At 39.7% G+C, this 24,292-nt stretch overlaps 1 protein-coding gene across 3 annotated transcripts in view; it reads left to right on the top strand.

Moving 5' to 3' along the window:
- The window catches only part of LOC114555214 (zinc finger and SCAN domain-containing protein 2-like), a 46,891-nt gene extending 25,947 nt beyond the window's left edge, over window positions 1–20,944 (top strand). The window contains exons 5-9 of one of the 3 annotated variants that reach the window (XM_028577452.1): window positions 13,199–13,486; window positions 15,190–15,477; window positions 16,457–16,744; window positions 18,929–19,072; window positions 19,193–20,944. In XM_028577452.1, coding sequence (XP_028433253.1) covers window positions 13,199–13,486; window positions 15,190–15,477; window positions 16,457–16,744; window positions 18,929–19,072; window positions 19,193–20,004 — 1,820 coding nt within the window. In that variant the 3' untranslated portion in view covers window positions 20,005–20,944. Of the gene's footprint in view, window positions 1–13,198; window positions 13,487–15,189; window positions 15,514–16,456; window positions 16,745–18,928; window positions 19,073–19,108 lie in introns of all 3 variants that reach the window. The other 2 variants (XM_028577455.1, XM_028577454.1) reach the window with 2 other exon arrangements.
- The last annotated feature ends 3,348 nt before the right edge of the window (window positions 20,945–24,292 follow it).

The following is a 24,292-nucleotide window of genomic DNA, read 5'->3' as shown; positions in this document are numbered from 1 at the left end:
CATTAGTAATTACTGATCACTAACATGCTAGTTAACATTAGTAATTACTGATCACTAACATGCTAGTTAACATTAGTAATTACTGATCACTAACATGCTAGTTAACATTAGTAATTATTGATCACTAACATGCTAGTTAACATTAGTAATTACTGATCATTAACATGCTAGTTAACATTAGTAATTACTGATCACTAACATGCTAGTTAACATTAGTAATTATTGATCACTAACATGCTAGTTAAAATTAGTAATTATTGATCACTAACATGCTAGTTAACATTAGTAATTAAACCTAAACAGCTAATTGAAGTCCAAACTGCCTGTGAGCTTCTCCTGTACTATACGGTAATTCCTCTACTGTGTGACAGTAAGTCTCGTGGTTATGACCCAATCGTTAGCCTATTGTTATAAAAGCGTCTGCTACGGAGCCATAACGTGAGCTACGAGGTAATGGAGCCTTTTATACATTGTGAATACAATGTAGAAATAAACCATGGACAAATAGAGTCTTTAAACTCTACATTGGCTCCCTGTGCGTTTTTAGAATAGATTTTAAGATTTTATGGTTTGTTTTTAAGGCCCTTAATGGCCTGGCCCCGGAGTACTTATCCGAGATTTTAACCTTGCGTGAGCACAACCGGTCTTTGCGGTCTTCTAACCAACTGGTTTTAGAAGTCCCGAGGTCAAGGTACAAACGATGGGGTGATCAGGCTTTTGCGGTTGCTGCCCCAAGACTGTGGAACAAGTTACCCCCTGATATTCGCACAATTACAGATGTTGCTCTTTTCAGGTCTAAACTCAAAACCTACCTGTTTAGAATGGATTTTAATACGCAGTAGTAGTGTGACAATTTCCTCTTCCTGTTTCTATGTAACCTTTTATGATTTTACTGTTTTCTACATTTCATTCTTTTTATTGCAAGATATGTTGCATCAAAATTGCACCATAGAAGCTATGCTTGCCAGACGCTCGCTTACCTCCTTGGTTTACACGCTATTATTTTAATCCTGGTTAGAACCACAGATATCTACGGAGTCCCTGTTGTGCCAACATGTGATTACTGTCAGCAGGAGCGCCCTGTGCCCTGATTAGACCCATCCTCCTACCTTGGAAATGGTTAAATTGGTTTAATGATGGAGGCTTATATTTGATAGATTATAGCCCACCCACAACCTTTTAACTGTTGATAATATACTAGGGCTGTCAGTTTAACGCGTTATTAATGGCGTTAACGCAAAATAATTTTAACGGTGAAAATGTATTTATCATGCGATTAACGTATAGACAGTTAAAGAAGGATTAACGATCTTTTGGATCTAGCTAGACCGGAAGCAAAATTACGAATCCCACTATGGCCACGCCAAGACCCGCCCTACGAAGCAGCTCGAGGCATTTCACCTCGAGTGGTTAGGATAGCGGATTGTGGGATTCCTAATTTCACAGACCGGAAACAAAACAGACACACGCTGCGGCTGCACACACTTGTTTGGGCTTGCGAGCCGCGTAGCTAGCAGGCTCGTCACGGCGATTAGCTTCAGAGCGAGTAGTGACTCTACAGTCAGGAAGAGAAACAAAGTGTCTCCTCTGTTCTTTCTGACCACGGTGGGAAACCTGTAGCAGGAAAAGTTAACCCTCTTCTTGATTTTACGTTGGTTATGGACAACGACAAACAGGAAATGAGTCGGGGGAAACCATAGTCGCTATGACGACCAGCCACGCTCGCCTCAGGCATGAGGCAGTACTATCTGCAGTAGAAAATGGAGGTAACAGTGTTACATTATGTGACAGATTATTATTTCCAAGTGAGAATGTTAGTGTGAAATTGAACACTACGTATATGCCAATGTTGTTTTCAATAAAAAAACATTTGCACAAAGCAAACCGATCCACTTTTCCATGTTGATAAGAGCATTAAAACGAAAAAACATAATGGGACAAAAAGAAATCAAGGGACATTTAGAATAGATAAAAATGTGTGATTAATTGTGATTAATCGTGAGTTAACTATGACATTAATGCGATTAATCGCGATTAAATATTTGAATCGTTTGACAGCACTATAATATACCTATTGAAATGACCAATACAACCCATAAAATGCACATTTCCACTCAAAAAGTGATTGCAGCTCCTACCTTGTGTTTGAAAGGTTGGTCTGTCTCACAATGAGCTGATTTAATGATGTTGAGAATTATGATTTGATAGAATATTAATTATCACATTACATGTAATTTAGCTGACGCTTTTATCCAAAGGGACTTATAATTGCTATGTATGTATCAGAGGTTGCACGCCTCTGGAGCAACTAGGGGTTAAGTGGCTTGCTCAGGAACACATTGGTTGATGTATCACAGTAGGAATCGAACCCGGGTCTATTCCAGCTGTAACATGTAAACAGGGTGCAGTTATTTAGGAGTGAATGAAGACTAGAAAGCAAGCGAGCAAGTTTAGCTAAAAATAATGAATAAATAGTAGAAATAATAGCTGGTAATAAGTATTACGAAATAGTTGTAATGAGTAGCTAAAAGAAGTGGAGAAAGGGTTGTAATAGTAACCTGAAAGTACTAGGGATGCACCGATCCGACTTTTTCAGTCCCGATACCAATGCCAGGGCTTTGTGTATCTTTCGATACCCGATACTTATCCGATACCGTTGCTGAATTAATAATAAACTGTATACCTTCCACCTTATACCTTCCTCCCACCATGTGGAAGAGACTAAAGGCACCAGACCTTCCTAACTAAACATTACTTTCCTAACTAAGACAAAATACCATAGATGTAATGTTTTGAAATCTTATTTATTTGTTATTTAAGAAACAATTGTGCATTCAAATCGAAAATATAATGTAATCAAACTTCTTAAAATAAATTTAAATAAATAACAATAATGGGCCTTCAATAATGGGCCACCTTTTATATAGGTTTATAATGGCTTATTCTACTGTCAAGAATACATAGAATGTCAAAAAAACATGTTAATGTCATCATGTTTACTAAAAGCTTTTATTACTAAAGGATTTTCCTCTATGACATTATACAATAACTTTATATGAAGGAGAGTCCATGAAACAGTTACAGAATCTAAACTATTTTTATTGTGCAAACTGCAAAGTAGTAAAGTAAACTCAAATTGAATGAATAGCCTACACATACAAACAACTTTAACATTGTTTTCCTTTCAAAACCAAATAGTTGTAAGCTAGTTGTATAGACATTACCTTGTCCACAGGTAAGTTAGGTTGTTGTAGTGGGCGACTGAACGGAGCTCCGCTGTCAGCCTCCTTCGCTGTTTGAATAACGTTAGCAGGTTGGAGGACGTATTTCAGCGAGGCGAGACATCTTAAATCCAGTGTTTGATACATTGCTCTGAACCGTCTTTCTCAACGATCTGTAGCGGGACCGGAGGTGGATTGCGTTCATAATGTTTCTCCGCTGCATGTTTGAAGTGACATGTCTTTAACGTTAGCACAGTAACGTTAGCACGGTAACGTTAGCACGGCCGAGTAACGTTAGAGCGACGGGCAACAACAGTGGCTAAATTGTGTCCGATTTTTTTAGAAACAAAAAACTTGGGAACAACAGACGGCTGACTCTTGAGCTGGTCTGATGTATCTCCGGTCTTTCTTCATCCTCTAACTTTCTTCTCGGTTCTTGAATGTGCAGTAGCGACCGGAGCCTCTCCCAGCTTAACAGACTGTTATGCTACCTGGCTAGTGTAGGAAAAAAAGCGACCGATTCTACTCTGGCTCAAAAAGCCAGAGTCTTTTAAGAACCACCGGTCACTTCTCAAAGTTTCCCCTTTACTTATTGTGTTCGTTGAAAGGCAGACCAAGAAATGAATACTCAGGATTCATTCAGTTAAACTATAACAATCTTTAGTAAAATGATATTGCAAACAAATCTTTCATATGCATATGGATCAGCCGCTCCTTCGAGACTTTCTCTCCCTAACCACCAACAAAGTCTTTCAGGGTCTGACGCCGGACCTTCTTTTTCCCTATTCTTTTATTCATCTTCAGATTCCTCTTCCCGCCATTTCTTGTGGGCCACCAATTGGTTGGATATCACTCAGACTTTCTGTCTCCGAGAAGATAGAGAAGTTGCGCGCTAGAGATTGTCTGTTCCTTTAAGAGATTTCATTAGGTGCATTCTGTTCCAATTGTTTATTAAACTAATCAGGAGCACTTTTGCTCCACTAAATTTGAACCCGTCTTATCTTACACATGCCAGACAGGAGGAGACAGCGAGGCCATCTCAGGCTACAGGACATTCTTATTCTAAACCCAATATATTTCTACACTAGCTAGGCTAGCAGCTATAATGTTAACCAGTATGCTGTTTGGCGGTGTAGATTTGTAAATGTAAAATTATTAGTGTTAGAAACTGTTTAAGTCACAAATTGTTATATGCTATGGTGTTTTATCCTTTTAAAGAGAGTTAGTTGTGGGTTATTAATTGTTGTTATAAAGTTCCTACCATGAGTGAGAAGGGTACGCAGGTAATGGGGCTCCCGGTGCTGCGATGGAGGAAAAAAAAAAAACAAACTCAGACCTGCCAACATGTATGCATTTTTTGTACTCTGCACGCATTTTGACCATTAAGTACGCTTGTACGATTCGCTGCTCTCAAGGTACGCATTTTGTTGCATCTCACATTTCTCTGGTTTCAGTTTCTATGCAATCTACATCTATGACGTTGATTCTGCCGCTGAGCAGTGGAGTGAAAAGCTTTCGGCCAATCAGAGCGCTGCATTTTAACCCTCCGCCCACCTGCCCCTCCTAGCCTGCTCCTAGCCAAATGCTTTGCGCGTTAAATTCAATTCTGCAAGCCAGGCTGTCCGGAGAACTGTAGGCTTGCATGCCACGGCTGAACCGCCTCAAAAAAAGGTTCGGAGGGATTTATTAACGGGAGAGATGGCTTTGCCTCCACATGTCCAGGATACTTCAAATAGACAGTATAAAGAACCTCATCACACCTCCACATGTCCAGGCTAACTCACATAGACAGTATATAGAACCTCATCAGGCCTCCACATGTCCAGGCTAACTCACATAGACAGTATATAGAACCTCATCACACCTCCACATGTCCAGGCTAACTCACATAGACAGTATATAGAACCTCATCACACCTCCACATGTCCAGACTACCTCACATAGACAGTATATAGAACCTCATCACACCTCCACATGTCCAGACTACCTCACATAGACAGTATATAGAACCTCATCACACTTCCACATGTCCAGACTACCTCACATAGACAGTATATAGAACCTCATCACACTTCCACATGTCCAGACTACCTCACATAGACAGTATATAGAACCTCATCACACCTCCACATGTCCAGGCTACCTCACATAGACAGTATATAGAACCTCATCAGGCCTCCACATGTCCAGGCTACCTCACATAGACAGTATATAGAACCTCATCACACCTCCACATATCCAGGCTAACTCACATAGACAGTATATAGAACCTCATCAGGCCTCCACATGTCCAGGCTAACTCACAGAGACAGTATATAGAACCTCATCAGGCCTCCACATGTCCAGGCTACCTCACAGAGACAGTATATAGAACCTCCTCACCCGTTCTGCACCGTGTGCAAGACAGACATCAACATTAGTCACCAAGGGGCAACAGGTAACAAACACAGCCCCTTAAACAAATACTCCCCACCCCCTGAAAGATAATGATATTAAAAATAAATGTATGATAAGAAAAAAGCGCTCATAGTGTCCTTCAGTGATGGGAGTAACGCGTTATAATTCAGTGGTTGAAATGACTGCAGAGACGGATACATTTGCGACACAGACATTATTTTCCTGAGTTGTTTCCGCTGCGTTGAAGCGAGCTGTCCCGTCACTGTTTCCCGTGGTCAGAACCAGAACCAGAGACAGTAACTGAAAACATCTGTGTCCTGTCAGTGCCGACAGCAGTGTGACCGAGCAACTGACAGATAACATGTCGAGAATTAATGTTTAGTCTTGCTACACGTAGTATTACATTTCATCAGCGGTGAAAAGTAACTATAGCCTTCCGTCGGCTACTTTGATTCAATTTTAATAGGGTATTTTTAATTTTCTCCTACTTATTAGGCTACTTCTAGTCCACCACAATTCAGAGTCAAGTAGGCTGTTGAACGTTTTACTTAACTATTTATTTTATAGCTTTAGATACTTTGCAGCGTCAGATTAATATTACAAAATAATATGAATAAATTATGATGTATTAAAGTGGATAAAGATGAGACTTTGTTGACCCCTGGTGAAATTCACAAGCTACCTGCCAAGAATACTTCTGCTTCTATTTTGGTGAAAGTAACGCAAAAGTAGTGTAAGCATTACAATTCAGAGACAGTAATATTGTAATATAACTAATTACTCTCAGATGACAGTAACTAGTAATCAATAATGTATTACATTTTGGAATTAACTTGCCCAACACTGGTATCAATGGGCTAGCCTATCACACCTGCCATCCTTCCCATTAGTTGGGGGCAGTTAGAAAAGTGGTGGGATGGCTAGAAAACTAAAAGGTTTAAGAAAGGCCAGATATCCGGTCCTAATATCGGATCAGTGCACCCCTAGAAAGTACTGCATAATCAGTTAAAATGGTTAGCTGAAAGTAATGGATTAATGGTTAAAAGATTCAGCCTCACTTTAGGTAGATATACTGTAGTAGTAGGATTGCTAACCAAACCAACCTAAACATTTACAATTCAACAAGTATGACAAAATAACAATATCTACTTTTATATAATGAATAATTACACAATTGGGACAGATAGATATTCGGGGTGGTACGGTTCATGAAAAAACACCTGAACCGTTCGGTTCGCTTGTCTCCGTTCAGAGCGCGTGTGCATCGTTCGTCAGTTCCGTTAATGTGCACTAACTTGCCCACTTTCGACACCTATGTTAAAACACCAGAAATAATGAGCGTGACGAATGCAACACATGGCAGCTGATTGGACGAACGCTTCACGTGGATCTGGCTGATCCCGAATTTCAAAACCGACTCTAATGGTGTCTCGTTCTGAATACGATCTTGTATTTTCCAAAAATAGTTCACTGAAACGTGTTTCTGAAAACCTTTTAAGCGAGAAATAGGCCGTGCAGTTGCTGAATCTGAAACTGAACAAGTGTACCAATTCAATGCTTTTATGAAAAAGTGAACATATCACCTGGACTATTCAGTTTATCCCTGTACTGTGTGGGACAAATCTGTTTACACATCAGATTTAAATTTTTTATTTTACAATAATTAAAGCCTCTATCCTGTTTGACAGGTCCTGAAACATCCACTGCTAATCTAATCTTTTATTTTGCATAAAATAAATTGGACCAAACTAGTGATTGAGACCATAAAGTCATTATGATAATGTTTACGGAGTAATAAATTAAGTGAGAAGTAGGGTCATTTTCACATGGACATTACATTCTATAAAAATCTTTTTGGAGCTGGCTGAAAATTAGAGAGAATGCAGCTTTAAAGTCCCACTCCGATCATATTTTGAGCTATTTTTAAACATTCTCAGTGGTCTTTAAATGATGATTATGCCATTTTTAGCCAAAATCACAAAACCTGTGCCGTTTTCTGGGACTTCGCTTCAGCAGAGCGGCAGTAGCTCATTAGCAATTCGCCTCTGCGTTGTGGGCGGAGCCGTTGGCACGGAGACGACCCTCCCCCTCCTCGTTGCTGAGAGCTCTCTCTCCCTCCCGCTAGCTGTCACCTAGCTTTTCACCCCCAACCTGTCATTACCGTTGCAACAAAAATGGAGAACAATATTGGAGCTATCCAGCCCTACAGTTTTGAGCCAGATGCCAGCTCGGACGAGGAACAAGATGAACAAGAGGACGTACATAGTCCAAGTCGTCTACAAGTGGATGTATCAGAATGGTATTGTTTTTGTAATCTCTTGAATTGACTATTTTCAGGCCAATAACTCCTAATAACATAGTTAGTAAATAAATATGTTTGTGGACATGCTCCAAACATTTAGTCAGATTAGCCTTTTTGAAGTTTTCATAGCTATCACACAAAGAATAAATCATAGTGCTGCAGAATCAAATCTAAATTTAAGTTTACTTATAGAGCACATTGAAAACCTAAGTTTAAAGTTAAATTGTGCATGTATTTATTATTCCACCCCTCCCCCATCAGGTGTTCATGTGGTAAATGCATTACAATGCCCATTGCTTCTGAGAATATTTGCTGCTGGGAAATACCCAAGGTAGATTATATGATGCTATAAATTACTTATTTACAATTGTATTGATAATTATTTTGTCTCCAATATAGGCCACTGTCCACATAATTGATGCTGTCGGTATTTTTCCACTTTTAGGTTGTTGTCAAACTAAGGGCTCTACTGCAGCCTCCTACCTGTATGAGTCTTCACCCAGGATAAGAGCCAGTGTGCCTGGATGAATTTGCACTTGAGAACGCCCTAAATATTTTCAGAGCCCTCCACGGCCCTTTGCTGATAAATGTTTATAATGCCTAAGTAAAATACTGTTCCCTATACAGTAATAAAATATATAATACTAAAATACAGTTTGTGCACATCAAAAGATGCGTAGGAGAAATCACAAGATCCCACATCGTGTCTGCATTTCAGATTTTTGTAGTACAAAATATTGCAACAAATAATGATTTACTAAAACAGTAATCACATTTTATTATTATTATTATTATTATTATTATTAAAGTATACATTTAAGTATATACAGTAGTTATAATCTTGCATTTTTTTCACAGGCAGAGGAGGTATCTGGCCTACCGCCAGTTTGTCAGCTGGGTGTGGGGGTACTTGGGCCATGGCAGTAGGATAGTGATCCCATCCTGTGTCGTGGTCAGAATCCGCCAGCAGTATCCAGACCCTGAGGGAAATTATGTTGGCTTCTTACACCACTAGATCTCTCTCTCTCTCACTAGATCTCTCTCTCTATATATATATATATCTATATATATCTCTATATATCTATCTATATATATATCTCTATATATCTATCTATATCTATCTATCTATCTATATATATATAGATATAGATATATATCCTCTCTGTGTTGTCCTGACCCTGACTCCAGGCACTGTCTGTTAATGATTGAAATTAAACATCATATGAATTAAAATAATCAACCAGAAAGAATGGACTGCCATGTCATTTGTGTTTGAGGTCTGCCAAGACACAAAATAAATAAAGTGCATCAGTGGCTGAAGCGAGATACATAGGCAGCAACAGCCTCTTGCTTGTCTGGTCTGTGGAACTGAGAACACAGGGTGTCTGGGATCTTCAGTTCCTGAAGCTCAACAGTGAATTTTGCAGGTTCATGCAGCACCTCGTCGAAGAAGACGCGCATTAGGTTGTCCACATAGGCTGGGAAGAAAAGATAATCATTAATCTGTATGTACCAAAAAAATAAATAAAAATAAAACAATTATTGATATGTCTTTAATCTACCATATGATGGTTTTTTCTTCAGTGGCTGGATCGTGTGTTTTCCTTTCTTGTGCTTGGGGTATTTGATCTTGTATGCTGGTGTTCCGTCTCTAGACGTCAGATGTTCCCTGTTTCCATTTTCATTAAAATGCAGCGAAGCGAGATACAACCTGAAATCAGAAATATATAAAATGGCCATCCAAAAAAAACAAATGAATAAATTCCAACCTGGATTCAACTAAGAATATAGGTGAGAGACAGGTGTGTGCTTTTCCAAATAACAAATAAATTGACTATTCTGTTTACCTGCATAGCATTCCCCTGTAGGAGAAGACGACATTTTTGGGGGCAAATCGCAGAATGACGCTGTGGAAACCCTCAATGGCCGATGTTTGGTGCTTTGGGCTGAGTTTTGCCACACCTTTTAAGAGGTATTTGTTTGACACAATCCTCTGCAGTTTAAACAAAGCCGTTGATGCTGCAATTAAAATATTGATAGCATTAATATTAGAATATTCTTTTTCCATACACATATCCAATATCACTTTTAGGAAAGTTGTGCAATAGCACAAACAAGTTGGCAAATTAATGTTGATATGTATTATTTATAGCAAACAAAAGCATGGATACCGGTACACTTGCCTGATTTCAACCACTTTTTGGGGCGGCTTCCATCCAAGGCAGGGTGCAGGTGCAGTTGTCATGGCTGTGGATGTTCTGGACATGATTACTGAATGATGTCCACTTAGCTACCGCTTCTTCACCCGATGAGGAAGAGATGGCACACCAGTACAGATGGTTTACCAGGCTCTGCTGCCATCTCTTTAACTCATTGCAGTCCTTCATCTTTGCCAGAGCCTCTACTTTCTTCGAAACACCTGAATGGCGAGAATGAGCAAATGGAAGTTTGTTACTTGGGACCGTGTATATCAAAGTTCAAGAACCATGTGAATAACAATTTTTTAAATTTACTTCACCTTTGGCAACATGCCAAACACCATAAAAGTGCTCAATATCGTTCCTCTCAATTCTCAAAAACTTCTGGATTTGAGAGTGTCTGTCAGTAACAATTGATGCAACTTTCACAGCAGATTTTTCCAGGAAATCGAGACTCCTAATCAGGCCCTCTTTCTCCATTTTGGCACTTCTGTCACATTCGTTACTCTGGGGTTAGAGAAAACAATATTGCACAAACTCATGGTTTTTTTTTCTATTTCACATCAACATTCTGTCATAGGTGAGATATTAAAATAAATGATTAATGCAGAAGGTCAGACTGTCATATTCACCATGTGACATTTATTTTCATAGATTGATTTTAAACTGTGAATTATTCAGGTTTTGCACATGAGCATAAATGAATAAAATCTAATTCAGAAATAAATTAAATGTTTTCATTGCGCTCCTAGTCCAATGTGTGTATGTAGTCCAACGGCCTCAACCCTCAAAGTGTGAATGGGTGCTCAATCCTCAAGCAATTAAATAACAAAAAATGCACAAAAGTACAAGACAATATCCTGTACCTTTTGGACTAAGTGGGCATGTGCCATAATCTCACCTGCACCAACTGGACATCAATAATTTTTCCCGTGTTGAGGTCCATCATTGAGTAAGAGCCATATTTTGCACAGTGTCCCGGGCTGTTGGCTCTCATGTCACCCCCAAGCTCGGCTCCCCCAGGCCTACTCTTTGTTTCCTGGATCAGGTCTGCTTGGGTCCGCTTGCACACAGCGAAAACACATGGCTCCATAAATGATGAGGCATGGAGGAAATATGTGCTCTCTACTATGTTGCAGACTTTGAGTGCAGACAGAACCTGTAACACAACCAAATCTTGATGAGTTGATTATGTTTTGAAATTAGACAGAAATTACACACACATACGTCCATTAATGCTGTATATTTGAATCCACTTCTTGCTACATTTATTCACATTTATGTACGGTTACTTACTTTGCTGATCTGTCTAAATGACGTGCCAGTAAAGTGTACTGCAGAAGATAACTGCAGGTTGCCTGCTGGGGTGCTGCCGATGATCGGCTGACTTTTCCACTGCCTGGAATAGTCACAGAAAGGACATTTCTGTCTGATTGACAAAAATGTTCCCCTGACATACTTCTCCAGCTCACATGTCCGCTGACAGATTGGACAGTCATGGAACAGAGCAAGGAGGCAATCTTCATATACAAGATATTTTACAATATCTTGTATTGGTGTTGGAGGGCTGTGGGGTGGGTGGAGGATGAAATATATTATATTACTTCATCTCTCTTTTCATAAAACATAATACAGCAATTCGACTACAAAGTAAGTGATCACCTGACAATGGTTGAGTCACTCAAAGAAAACATGCTGGGGTGATATGTTGACTGAGAACTGTCAACTGGTTCTTCCTCAGCATCATCCAGATCCTCTGTGTCATCCAGCAATGTCTCAAGGCGTCTCCTTTTCAAAGGTGGGGGCCTTGTCTTGTCCGGTGTTGAAGTAAATCCTCCAAACTCTGCTTTCACCTCAGTATTGGTTCCAAAGGAACTGGTGGATGGATTGACTTGGATAGCTGTAATATGACAATTTTAAATATGAACAGACATGTATTACTATGACTACATATTACAGTCCATTTAGATGACAATTGATAGACGGTGAAAAGTGACTTATTTCTTACAGCATGTGTTCGAATTTCAGCGCCACGGAGCTCGGTTCACAATGCCATGCAACGGCTTGTGTGTGTGTATCTGTGACATTCACATATTCAAAACAAAACTTCAAAAAAGCCCCTGTAAAACGCATTACATTACATTACATTATAATCTACATCGCTTTAACACAGATGAACCTAAGTTAACAGAGAGTTGCCACATAATGCAGCGCTGGCGTTTTTGCCCGGTAGGTAACGTTAGCTGATGTAATGAGCAAACAGGCGGGATCGTTGAATTGGCTCCTGACAGAAAAGCGCCACTTTGGCCGGACTCTGCTAGCAAACAGGCGGGATCGTTGAACTAGCTCCCGACAGAAAAAAAAAATAAACTTACCGGTAAAGACACAGGCTGTCCAGTTGATGGTGTCTTGATGGAAGGCACTGCATCCGGCTTCAAAAATAATTTACTGACGAAGCCCATTTGTTTCTCCTGCCAGTTGGTGAAACAGTCTTCTGTGAAGTGCTGACCGCAAACCGATGTTTGGTTTTTAACATTGCCGTGACCAAGGAACGTAATCCATCTATCTCTCACAGCAGCATGTTTTGGTAAAGCATGAAAGCTAATACCACTATCTCTCCTCTTAGAATTGCAACCCGCTACCGCACATAGGTGTTGATCCGCCATCGTCTTCTCTACTTCTCAGAACCTGAGCGGGCGGGACGTGGGGGGAGTATGAGCTTGTGGCCCCGCCCAGTGGAGTTACTACATCACAACTCCAGTCTATTTTAGCCAGCATTTTAGCGTCTGCTACTGATTCACAGACATTTGAATGCAGAAATACTCAGAAATACAACTTTGAGCTTATTTTTCTCAAGATATGTCCTCTAACATCAGAAAAATGCTAATGTTAACACCTAGGAAAACATGATTTTCATCGGAGTGGGTCTTTAATGAGCTTCAGCATTTGATCCACTTTTCTGACCCAGAAGCTCCTTCCATTATTTTTTGTCTATGGTCTCAGGAAATATGAGAGCAAGTGTTCTGTTCTTTTCTCCAATAACCGTAGTATCCTATTTCTTTTGTCGTCTGTCCCTCCAGAGCTCCCACAGCAACATGTCTGTAAGGAGGAGGAGGTTCTCTCTGACCAGCAGCTCAACATGCCAGTTATAACCTCTGTGGTATCAGAAGCAAACAGTGACCACCAGCTCCTCTCTCCCAACTCTCATGAAGCTGAGAGCCAAAATCAGAAAGGAGGCAAGCATGGAGACTCAGGATCAACTAGAAATGCAGAGCTAGAACCAGAGAAGAGACGACGCAAGAGCAGAAGTCACAGTAACAACGTAGACAACACTAACGTGTCAGAGATTCACCCTAATACTCAAACAGGTAAAACCTCTTTCATATGTGACAAATGTGGGAAAGGCTGAGAAGCCTTATTCTTGCAAAACATGTGGAAAAAGGTTTCAGACAAAAAATGGCTTGTTGGTCCACATGAAATCCCACACAGGTCATAAGTCGTACATTTGCAAGCTCTGTGAGAAAACATTATTTGACGTTTCAGTATTAAAAAGGCATTTGACAATCCATAAAAGTGAGAAGCCATATTCTTGCAAAACGTGGAAAACTTTTCAGACAAAGTAGTGTCTTGTTGGTCCACTCTAATCGTTGACCATCAAAACACTGGTGTAGACAGCACCTATTGTGTGTTTTCATGTTTGGTTCAGGAGATATGATGCATAATATACAATCTGGTTACAGCGGAAAGTTAAATAGCCACCATGAGGTGTTTTTGCCATGGCTCCATTTCTGAAAATGTTCAGGGCCCCAAACTGTACAAGTGTACCAATTCAGTGCTTTTATGAAAAAGTGAACATATCACCTGGACTATTCACTTTACCCCTGTACTGTGTTGGACAAGTCTGTTTAAACAAATCCGACATACATTTTTAACTTTACATGATATAATATGAGCCTCTGTCCTGATTTTCAGGTCCTAAAGCATCCCCTGCTTTATAGTCTATTCTTAGATAAATGGGGCCATAATTTACTAAATTGACATCATGCTGCTGTATTGAAGACAACATAGAACTAGCAATTTAGCCCATAAACTCTTTGTGTTTACTGAGGTATTCAATTACATTTAATTTATAGTATCAAACCATAACAAGAGTCACTTCTTTGCATACTTTGGGAATTGATGAAGGGGTACGTGAGCTCATCTGACAGGACTGTGGGGGAACCTCAGACTAAAAAGGTTGTTGTGAACCAGTGGTGAAGAGTTTTAAACACGTAATCCTTTTGTTCATTAACCCTGATGACGGTGGTTCCCAAACTGGAGGGCCCTAAGTTATAACACATCAACAACTGGTCCTAATATTTAATAAATAAATATCTATTCAGTTATAGGTCTTAGGGCCAACTAATCATTGACCCGTAAAAACATCGGGTAGACGTTACCTATTGTGTGTTTTCATGTTTGGTTCAGGAGATATGATGCAAAATACATAATCTGGTTACAGCGGAAAGATAAATGGCCGCCACAAAGCATTTTTGCGATGGCTCCATTTCTGAAAATGTTCAGTGCCCCAAACTGTACAAGTGTACAAATTCAATGCTTTTATGAAAAAGTGAACATATCACCTGGACTATTCAGTTTATCCCTGTACTATGTGGGCCAAATCTGTTTAACACATCAGATTTATATTTTTGATTTTACAATAATTAAAGCCTCTATCCTGTTTGACAGGTCCTGAAACATCCTCTGCTTAATCTTTTATTTTGCATAAAATAAATGGGACCAAACTAGCGATTAAGACCATGAAGTCCTTATGATAATGTTTACAGAGTAATAAATTAAGTGAGAAGTAGGGTCATTTTCATATGGACTTCTATAAAAATCTTTTTGGGTCCGGCTGAAAATTAGAGAGAATGCAGCTTTAATGAGCTTCAGCATTTGATCCACTTTTCTGACACAGAAGCTCCTTCCATTATTTTTTACAGTCTATGGTCTCAGGAAAAACAGAGCAAGTGTTCTTTTCTTTTCTCCAATAACAGCAGTATCCTATTTCTTTTGTCGTCTGTCCCTCCAGAGCTCCCACAGCAACATGTCTGTAAGGAGGAGGAGGTTCTCTCTGACCAGCAGCTCAACATGCCAGTTCTAACCTCTGTGGTATCAGAAGCAAACAGTGACCACCAGCTCCTCTCTCCCAACTCTCATGAAGCTGAGAGCCAAGATCAGAAAGGAGGCAAGCATGGAGACTCAGGATCAACTAGAAATGCAGAGCTAGAACCAGAGAAGAGACGACGCAAGAGCAGAAGTCACAGTAACAACGTAGACAACACTAACGTGTCAGAGATTCACCCTAATACTCAAACAGGTAAAACCTCTTTCATATGTGACACATGTGGGAAAGGCTGAGAAGCCTTATTCTTGCAAAACATGTGGAAAAAGGTTTCAGACAAAAAATGGCTTGTTGGTCCACATGAAATCCCACACAGGTCATAAGTCGTACATTTGCAAGCTCTGTGAGAAAACATTATTTGACGTTTCAGTATTAAAAAGGCATTTGACAATCCATAAAAGTGAGAAGCCATATTCTTGCAAAACGTGGAAAACTTTTCAGACTAAGTAGTGTCTTGTTGGTCCACTCTAATCGTTGACCATCAAAAGACTGGTGTAGACAGCACCTATTGTGTGTTTTCATGTTTGGTTCAGGAGATATGATGCATAATATACAATCTGGTTACAGCGGAAAGTTAAATAGCCACCATGAGGTGTTTTTGCCATGGCTCCATTTCTGAAAATGTTCAGGGCCCCAAACTGTACAAGTGTACCAATTCAGTGCTTTTATGAAAAAGTCAACATATCACCTGGACTATTCACTTTACCCCTGTACTGTGTTGGACAAGTCTGTTTAAACAAATCCGACATACATTTTTAACTTTACATGATATAATATAAGCCTCTGTCCTGATTTTCAGGTCCTAAAGCATCCCCTGCTTTATAGTCTATTCTTAGATAAATGGGGCCATAATTTACTAAATTGACATCATGCTGCTGTATTGAAGACAACATAGAACTAGTAATTTAGCCCATAAACTATTTGTGTTTACTGAGGTATTCAATTACATTTAATTTATAGTATCAAACCATAACAAGAGTCACTTCTTTGCATACTTTGGGAATTGATGAAGGGGTACGTGAGCTCATCTGACAGGACTGTGGGGGAACCTCAGACTAAAAAGGTTGTGAACCAGTGGTGTACAGTCTATGGTCTCAGGAAGAAAACAGCAAGTGTTCTGTTCTTTTCTCCAATAACAGCAGTATCCTATTTCTTTTGTCGTCTGTCCCTCCAGAGCTCCCACAGCAACATGTCTGTAAGGAGGAGGAGGTTCTCTCTGACCAGCAGCTCAACATGCCAGTTATAACCTCTGTGGTATCAGAAGCAAACAGTGACCACCAGCTCCTCTCTCCCAACTCTCATGAAGCTGAGAGCCAAGATCAGAAAGGAGGCAAGCATGGAGACTCAGGATCAACTAGAAATACAGAGCCAGAACCAAAGAAGAGACGACGCAAGAGCAGAAGTCTCAGCAACAACGTAGACAACACTAACGTGTCAGAGATTCACCCTAATACTCCAACAGGTAAAAAGTCTTTCATATGTGACACATGTGGGAAAGACTTTAAGTGTAATTCAGGTTTGAAGAAAAAACAGAGAATCGACACAGGTGAGAAGTCATATTATTGCAAAACATGTGGAAAAAGGTTTGGTTGTTGTCGTAACTTGTTGGTCCACATGAGAAGAGCCCACACAGGTGAGAAGCCATACGTTTGCAAGACCTGCACGAAAAGATTCTGTGTCTCTTCAGACTTATTAAACCACATGAGAACTCACACAGGTGAGAATCCTTATTCTTGCAAAACATGTGGAAAAGGGTTTGGGCTTAATAATAACTCGTTGGTCCACATGAGAACCCACACAGGAGTGAAGCCGTATGTTTGCAAAACGTGGAAAAAATTTCAGATATAGTTGTGCCTTGTTAGTCCACATGAGAATCCACACAGGAGAGAAGCCATACATTTGCAAGACTTGTGGGAAAATATTCTATGACTCTTCAGCATTACTAAAGCATATGAGAATTCACACAGGTGAGAAGCCATATTTCTGCAAAAAATGTGGAAAGGAGTTTGGATATAATAGTAACTTGTCGGTCCACATGAGAATTTCTCCCATCTAGCGGTGAAATTGTATATGACAACCAACTAAATATTATTTTCTAGCCCCTCCCATTCCGCGCACATTTTAACTCCTACAGTGGCCGTATTATTCCAAGAAGTACAACTTCATCCGTGAGTGTTCCTTCCAGTGTAATAATAGTTATTGTATTATGTTTACAGCGTAGGAGTTTACAGCAGCTGTTCTAGCTGTAGCTAGTCTGTGTTACAACTCCATTATGTGAGTTGTCTGCCAGGGAAATCACGACACATATGATTATGTCTATTTTACAAGGCAGACAATCCTTTTTCCTCACTGGCGCGAGGAAAAGTATCGTAGATGTTGTTCTAGCGTTATGCACAACCATGCTATAGTTAGTCAAGCAACTATGAAACTTTGAATTTACACAAATAAGCAGAACTACCTTTTGAGAAGAAAGCAGGCAACTTTGGTGTCCCTTTTTAAAATCCTTGCTCCTTATGAGCTCTTTCCATCTTGAAAAAGCCATTCCAATATTAACTTTGGTCTTGTTGCTTGCCTGTCGCGTTGTCATTTTAATTCTCTTTTTAACTTCCTTGGTTATCTTCTCCCTCTCCCTGCCATTCGTCATGGTGCCACTGAGTTTAAAAGGGCTCGTTACACATGAATGAGCACATATTTGTGAAAGAACAAATGGGTTTTTGCTGAGAATTAACTCAAAAAATTACACAATGGAGCTTTAATGTAAAGTTTCTCTTCATATAACTTACTTTTATTATTAACAGTATTTTTTGGAAACCTTTGTAATCTCCCAAATCCAGGGAGAATGTGAGTTTCACAGTGAGTGGACAGTAGTGGCTTTTAAAGTAATGATGTGAACTTGTGAACTTTGGTTTTGCCAAATGTTCCTTTTAAGTATCACAGAATCAGTTTTTTTTAACAAGAATCTAAAATTCATGTACCTTGAGTAGTATTTGATAGTTCTTACTCTATCTTAGTGGTGCAAACTAAAGTCTGTGGAATGACTGTAGATGAAAGGTTAAAGTGGAGAAACAGTATTGAAGATGTTTGGTGTCTTGAGAAAGGTTTGTTCTTCTCATTTATCTCTTTAGTCTAATTGTAAATCAACCTGTGTAATAATGTTACATATCCTTCATTCATCAGAAGAGGTTTTCCGAGAATGATTTCCCGTTCTAACAGAAGAGAATATTTACTGCTGTCGACAGATAGAAAGCTTTTTCACACATGCATGTTCCTGTTTGAATTCATGTTCTCCCAGATACTTTTCAAGTTTCTTTCTTCAGATTTCACTCACATTCAACTAGGCCAGCGGGCAGCAACCTTTACTATCAAAAGAGACCGTATTGGCCGTAAAATTTAAATATCTGGAGCAGTAAAACATATTAGAGCCACCCACAAAACCTAAACTCTGTTTCAAAGAGTAAACTTTAGTCGTGTCTCTTTGCCATCATGTTGTGTTGTTTGACATCAATTCTCTCCGTAGAGGTCTTTGTGTCTCTGATTGTTTTGCATCCAGCCTTTAATAAAGGGAACACAGAGTATTTAAGTCTAAATGAGCGTTCATTAATAAGGTGATGTTTGTCTCTTTTGATCGTTTGATCCAAATCTTAAGATCAGACAGGAGGCAAGCATGGAGACTCAGGATCAACTAGAAATGCAGAGCCAGAACCAAAGAAGAGACGACACAAGAGCAGAAGTCACAGCAACAACGTAGACAACACTAACGTGTCAGAGATTCACCCTAATACTCAAACAGGTAAAACCTCTTTCATATGTGACACATGTGGGAAAGACTTTAAGTATAAATCAGCATTGCAGAGACACCTGAGAATCCATACAGGTGAGAAGACTTATTCTTGTGAAACATGTGGAAAAGATTTCAGACGTAAACATCACCTGGAAATCCACATGAGAATCCACACAGGTGCGAAGCCGTACGTTTGCAAGACCTGCAGGAAAAGATTCTGTGAAGCTTCAGCTTTAAAAAAACACGTGAGAACTCACAGAGGTGAGAAGCCATATTCTTGCAAAACATGTGGAAAAGGGTTTGGGCGTAGTAGTGGATTGTTGCTCCACATGAGAACTCACACAGGTGAGAAGCCTTATTCTTGCAAATCATGTGGAAAAGATTTCAGACGTAAACATCACCTGGAAATCCACATCAGAATCCACACAGGTGTGAAGCCGTACATTTGCAAGACCTGTGGAAAAAGATTCTGTGAGGCTTCAGCTTTAAAAAACCACATGAGAACTCACACAGGTGAGAAGCCATATTCTTGCAAAACATGTGGAAATGGGTTTGGGCATAGTAGTGGCTTGTTGGTCCATATGAGAACACACACAGGAGAGAAGCCGTACATTTGCAAGACCTGTGGTAAAAGAGTCTTTGACTCTTCAGCATTAAAAAGTCATATGAGAACACACACAGGTGAGAGGCCGTATTCCTGCAAAACATGTGGAAAAGATTTCCAACGTAAACATCACCTGGAAAATCATATGAAAACTCACACAGGTGAGAAGCCTTATTCCTGCAAAACGTGTGGAAAAGGGTTTGGGTATAGTAATACCTTGTTGGTCCACATGAGAAGAGTCCACACAGGAGAGAAGCCGTACGTTTGCAAGACCTGCAGAAAAAGATTCTGTGATGGTTCAGATTTAACAAAGCATATGAGAACCCACAGAGGATAGAATCTAATCTAATATTGATCCTTTGAATTTTGATTATAAAGTTCTAGTGGTTCATGGTCAAAACTGACAAGAACCCTCAGAAGTGAGGAGCAACATTTTTGCAGCAATTGTGGGAAAAGTGACCTGAGGATCAACATAGACAGGAGAAACCATCGAGCTGAAACTCTCGTAGAGACATGTTGAACTGAGTGAAATACTTTTACAGTAGTTACATCTCTGATACTGAATGTTAAATATTTTGAACAAAGATGAGATGTAAATATCTTAATGTAAAGTTTCTCTTCATATGACTATTACTTCTGTTATTAACAGTATTTTCACAGTGAGTGGACAGTAGTGGCTGATAATAATGATGTGAACTTCATGGTTGTTTTTGCTAAATGCTAATTTACAAAGTATCTTAGAATCACTTTTAGTTTAAAGTTTAAAGGACTTTAAATCCATGTACATCGAGTAGTATTTGATACTTCTATATGAAGCCTCCTGCACAAGAAGTCAGGATTTACATTTCAGAGTGACTGACATCACTGTTTTTTAGTTCCGTTTAAGAAATCCTTTTGAATGTTAAAGTGCCTTTTTACCTTTTTGTTTCTGAGCAGATTGTGGCCAAATGTTCAGCATTTTGTTTAATAAATGAACAATGATTGAAAGTTATTCGTCAGGCTGTTTTGGAACATGTTTCCAACTATAGAATGACTGCATGGTTTGGGAACCTTCCTGTATCATCAAAATCGGTATCGGTTGGAGTTTTAAACAGGAGCCTAAGATAAGCAGAGCTTAGAGGCTGTACTGCAGTACAACACCACAAACTGATTAATGTCTCAGGGTGGGTATTGGTTTATTATCTTTCATGTCATCTGTTTGCTGGTGTTGGGTGCCCATATATGTTGATGGTTTAAGTCAAATTCCCCCATGGGGACAATAAAGTATATCAAAACAATTTCTGGTTAGTTCCAATTCTTTTTAGAGAATAAAATGACAACCGATCTAAGTGTTCAAACCCTACCTCATTTACACTTTGAGAACTCAGCAGAACAACATCCAGCTGTGTTAAAAATGTAATTAAACAATTGTGACAATTTGGAAAAGGTTGCTTAATATACATTATGAAATGAATACTGTGGTATCTTTAGTTGCAATGGTGTGATGATGTGTGGAGAGGAAATCCACTTGACACTGTACTTGATCATAAAGGTTTTATTACATCAAGTTTCCAGCATCAATACAAGCCCTGCAGAGCTTGGAGAGTACACAGCCAATAATGCACTCGGTCTTGCTTCAGCAAGAACAGGGTTATATGGGGTACGTTTAGGTAACATGTTAGATAAAGTAAACAGATGTGAGTTGGTAAGTAAAGGTCAGAGTCCATCTGAGGGGCTCCAACACTACACATAAATTAAGTGATCCCACTCGGCCACCAATCGCAGAATCACATAGAACATCCTCTTCAACACATTACTCCACTGAGAGGAAAATCAGGAAACTTAGGTCACTAACACAGTGCTCATGATGTCTCAGCACATTTGAGCTTTATACAGACTTTAACCTTATAGGCCCTCAGATACCACAATATGTAGTCTAAAAACTGTATACTAGACAGATTTCAGGGGTACCCTGAAATTACTATAAGAAATAATCGGAAAACTTCTTACACCTCTGCTTATTCGTCATGTGATGCCATTATTTGGTGTTGAACTGTTGTAGGAAGCAGGAAGAGAAACCCTCCCCCTGACTGCTGGTTTTCTGAAGAAGTAGCAGCTGCAGTTCCACCAAGCTGCCACTGAGTGTCGCTGTCTGACCGCTCTGTAACGGCCGCTCAGGGAACTGCTGAAGGAGAGAAGAGGAACACACACTTTACTACAATAACATCATAACTTGAAGTATTTGTACACATATGTTCCTCATAGGTGTTTATGTGATGAAAGGCCCGACCGTCTCACGTTAATTTAAGCAGAAATAGCCCGTTCTCTTTTTGAGGAAAAGCTGATTCACCAAATTCCGTTTTCAATGTGAACACATTAGTGAAAAACCTTCACAACTCGACAAATATGAAACATATGACTCGGAATACCAATCCAGTTCGAACATTATGCCGAAATGAGCAGATGTTAAACAAACAAGTTTAAATAAAATGCCCTCAGCTAAAAGCAGAAAGAAAAGCTTCCTCATATTCACCGTCGGACCTTAAAGGTGCTCTAAGTGATGTGATGCATTTTTTTAGGCCACAACATTTTTTGTCACGTACAGCAAACATCTCACCTCACTATCCGCTAGAGGCCTGTCTCCTGAACACACTGTAAAACATGTGGTCTCTGTAAACAGCCCAGGCTCCACAAACGGCAACAAAAACACACTGCGCCACAAACAAACAAACAGTGTTCCAGCCAATAACTGACAAGAAGGAGCTGGTTGAGTCATGAATATGTATTGTGGAAGTAGCCTACGTGCCAACGCTGCTGCAGTGATGGTTCAACCAGCTCCTTCTTGTCAGTTATTGGCTGGAAACACTGTTTGTTATGTCTGGTGGGGCAGGTTGGCGCAGTTTGTTTTTGTTGCCATTTGTGGAGCCTGGGCTGTCTACAGACACCGCGTTTTATTTTACAGTGTGTTCGTGAGACCGGGATAGTGAGGATATGTTTGCTGTATGTGACGAAAAATGTTGTAAAAAAACGCCTCACATCACTTAGAGCACCTTTAATGAGTGTGACAGCCAGCGGAAGTAAACAAGGCTGCTGGCCGTAGCGTTAGCTGCATGCTGCTGTTGAATGAGCTGGAAGACGGTATTGTAGTCGTAGAGCAGATGATTCTTTCAGCTGGAACTAAGCAACAATGTCTTCAGTTGAGTGTTTGAGAGAGTTTGTCACCGAGCGACTAACTGCTGCTGCTGAACAAATATTCCGAGTTGTTGAAAAAACTATCGTCGAGTACGAGGAAGAGATCGCTCGGCAGCGCAGACTGTTGGATGGCGTTTGGAGACCAGAAATCAGGTTACACAGGATAGGTGAGTTTAACCGCTACTATTTGAATCCTGGTTAGAACCACAGATATCTACGGAGTCCCGGTTGTGCCAACAAGTGATTACTGTCAGCAGGAGCACCCTGTGCCCTGATTAGAACCATCCTCCTATCTTGGAAATGACTTGGTTTAATGAGGGAGGCTTGTATTTGATAGATTATAGCCCACCCACAACCTTTTAACTGTTGATAATATACCTTTTTATTTGAGCAATACAACCCATAAAATACACTTTTCCACTTCGATCGTTTAAATTATGATGATTTGATAGAATATTCCAGCTGTAACATGTACACAATACAGAGTGCAGTTATATAGGAGTGAATGAAGACTAGAAAGCAAGTGAGCAGAAAAGTTTAGCTAAAAATAATGAATAAATAGTAGAAATAAATAGCTGGTAATAAGTAGTATCAAATAGTTGTAATGAGTAGCTAAAAGAGGTGGAGAAAGGGTTATAATAGTAACCTGAAAATACTGCATAAACCGCTAAAATGGTTGGCTGAAAGTAATGGATTAAAAACATTCAGCTTCACTTTAGGTAGATATTAGCCTGGTGAGACCGTCCTGATCTGGCGAGCTCCAGTTCTCCTCCCAGATCAGTCTGGCATCTTGAGGCAGAGAAAATTTGGAGCCGTTAGCCAAACGACCGGGCCAATCAGCGTTGGTTTTGAGGTGGGTTAGGTGGTGATAGACAGATGGTTCATCCAATCAGCTAACCAGGATTTTCGCCCCTTCCCAAAAGTTCTCCAACGGAAAGTTCCCAGATGGATATGCCGAGCAAATGCGAAGCAATCCATCTGGCGGAGTCAGGATAGGTAGATATAGTAGTAGGATTGCTAACCAAACCAACCTAAACATTTACAATTCAACAAGTATGAAAAAATAACAATATCCACTTTTATATAATTAATAATTACACAATTGGAATAGATAGATAGATAGATAGATAGATAGCACTTATCAACAGCATCCTCAGTATATACTTTGGGAATTGTAATCCTTTTGTTCATTAACCCTGATGACAGTGGTTCCCAAACTGGAGGGCCCCAAGTTATAACACATTAACAACTGGTCCTTATTTTTAATAAATACATATCTGTTCTGTTACTGTACTGTGTGGGACAAATCAGTTTAACACATCTGATTCTGAGAAGCCTCTGTCCTGTTTGACAGGTCCTGAAACATCCCCAGCTTAATCTTTTATTTTACATAAAATAAATGGGACCAAACTAGCAATTGAGACCATAGAGTCATTATGATGATGAGCCGCCAT

This window comes from Perca flavescens, chromosome 5 (assembly GCF_004354835.1).
Source record: "Perca flavescens isolate YP-PL-M2 chromosome 5, PFLA_1.0, whole genome shotgun sequence".
Lineage (NCBI taxonomy): Eukaryota > Metazoa > Chordata > Actinopteri > Perciformes > Percidae > Perca > Perca flavescens.
Note: the sequence above shows the minus strand (reverse complement) of the source record. Positions and strands in the feature narration are given on the sequence as shown.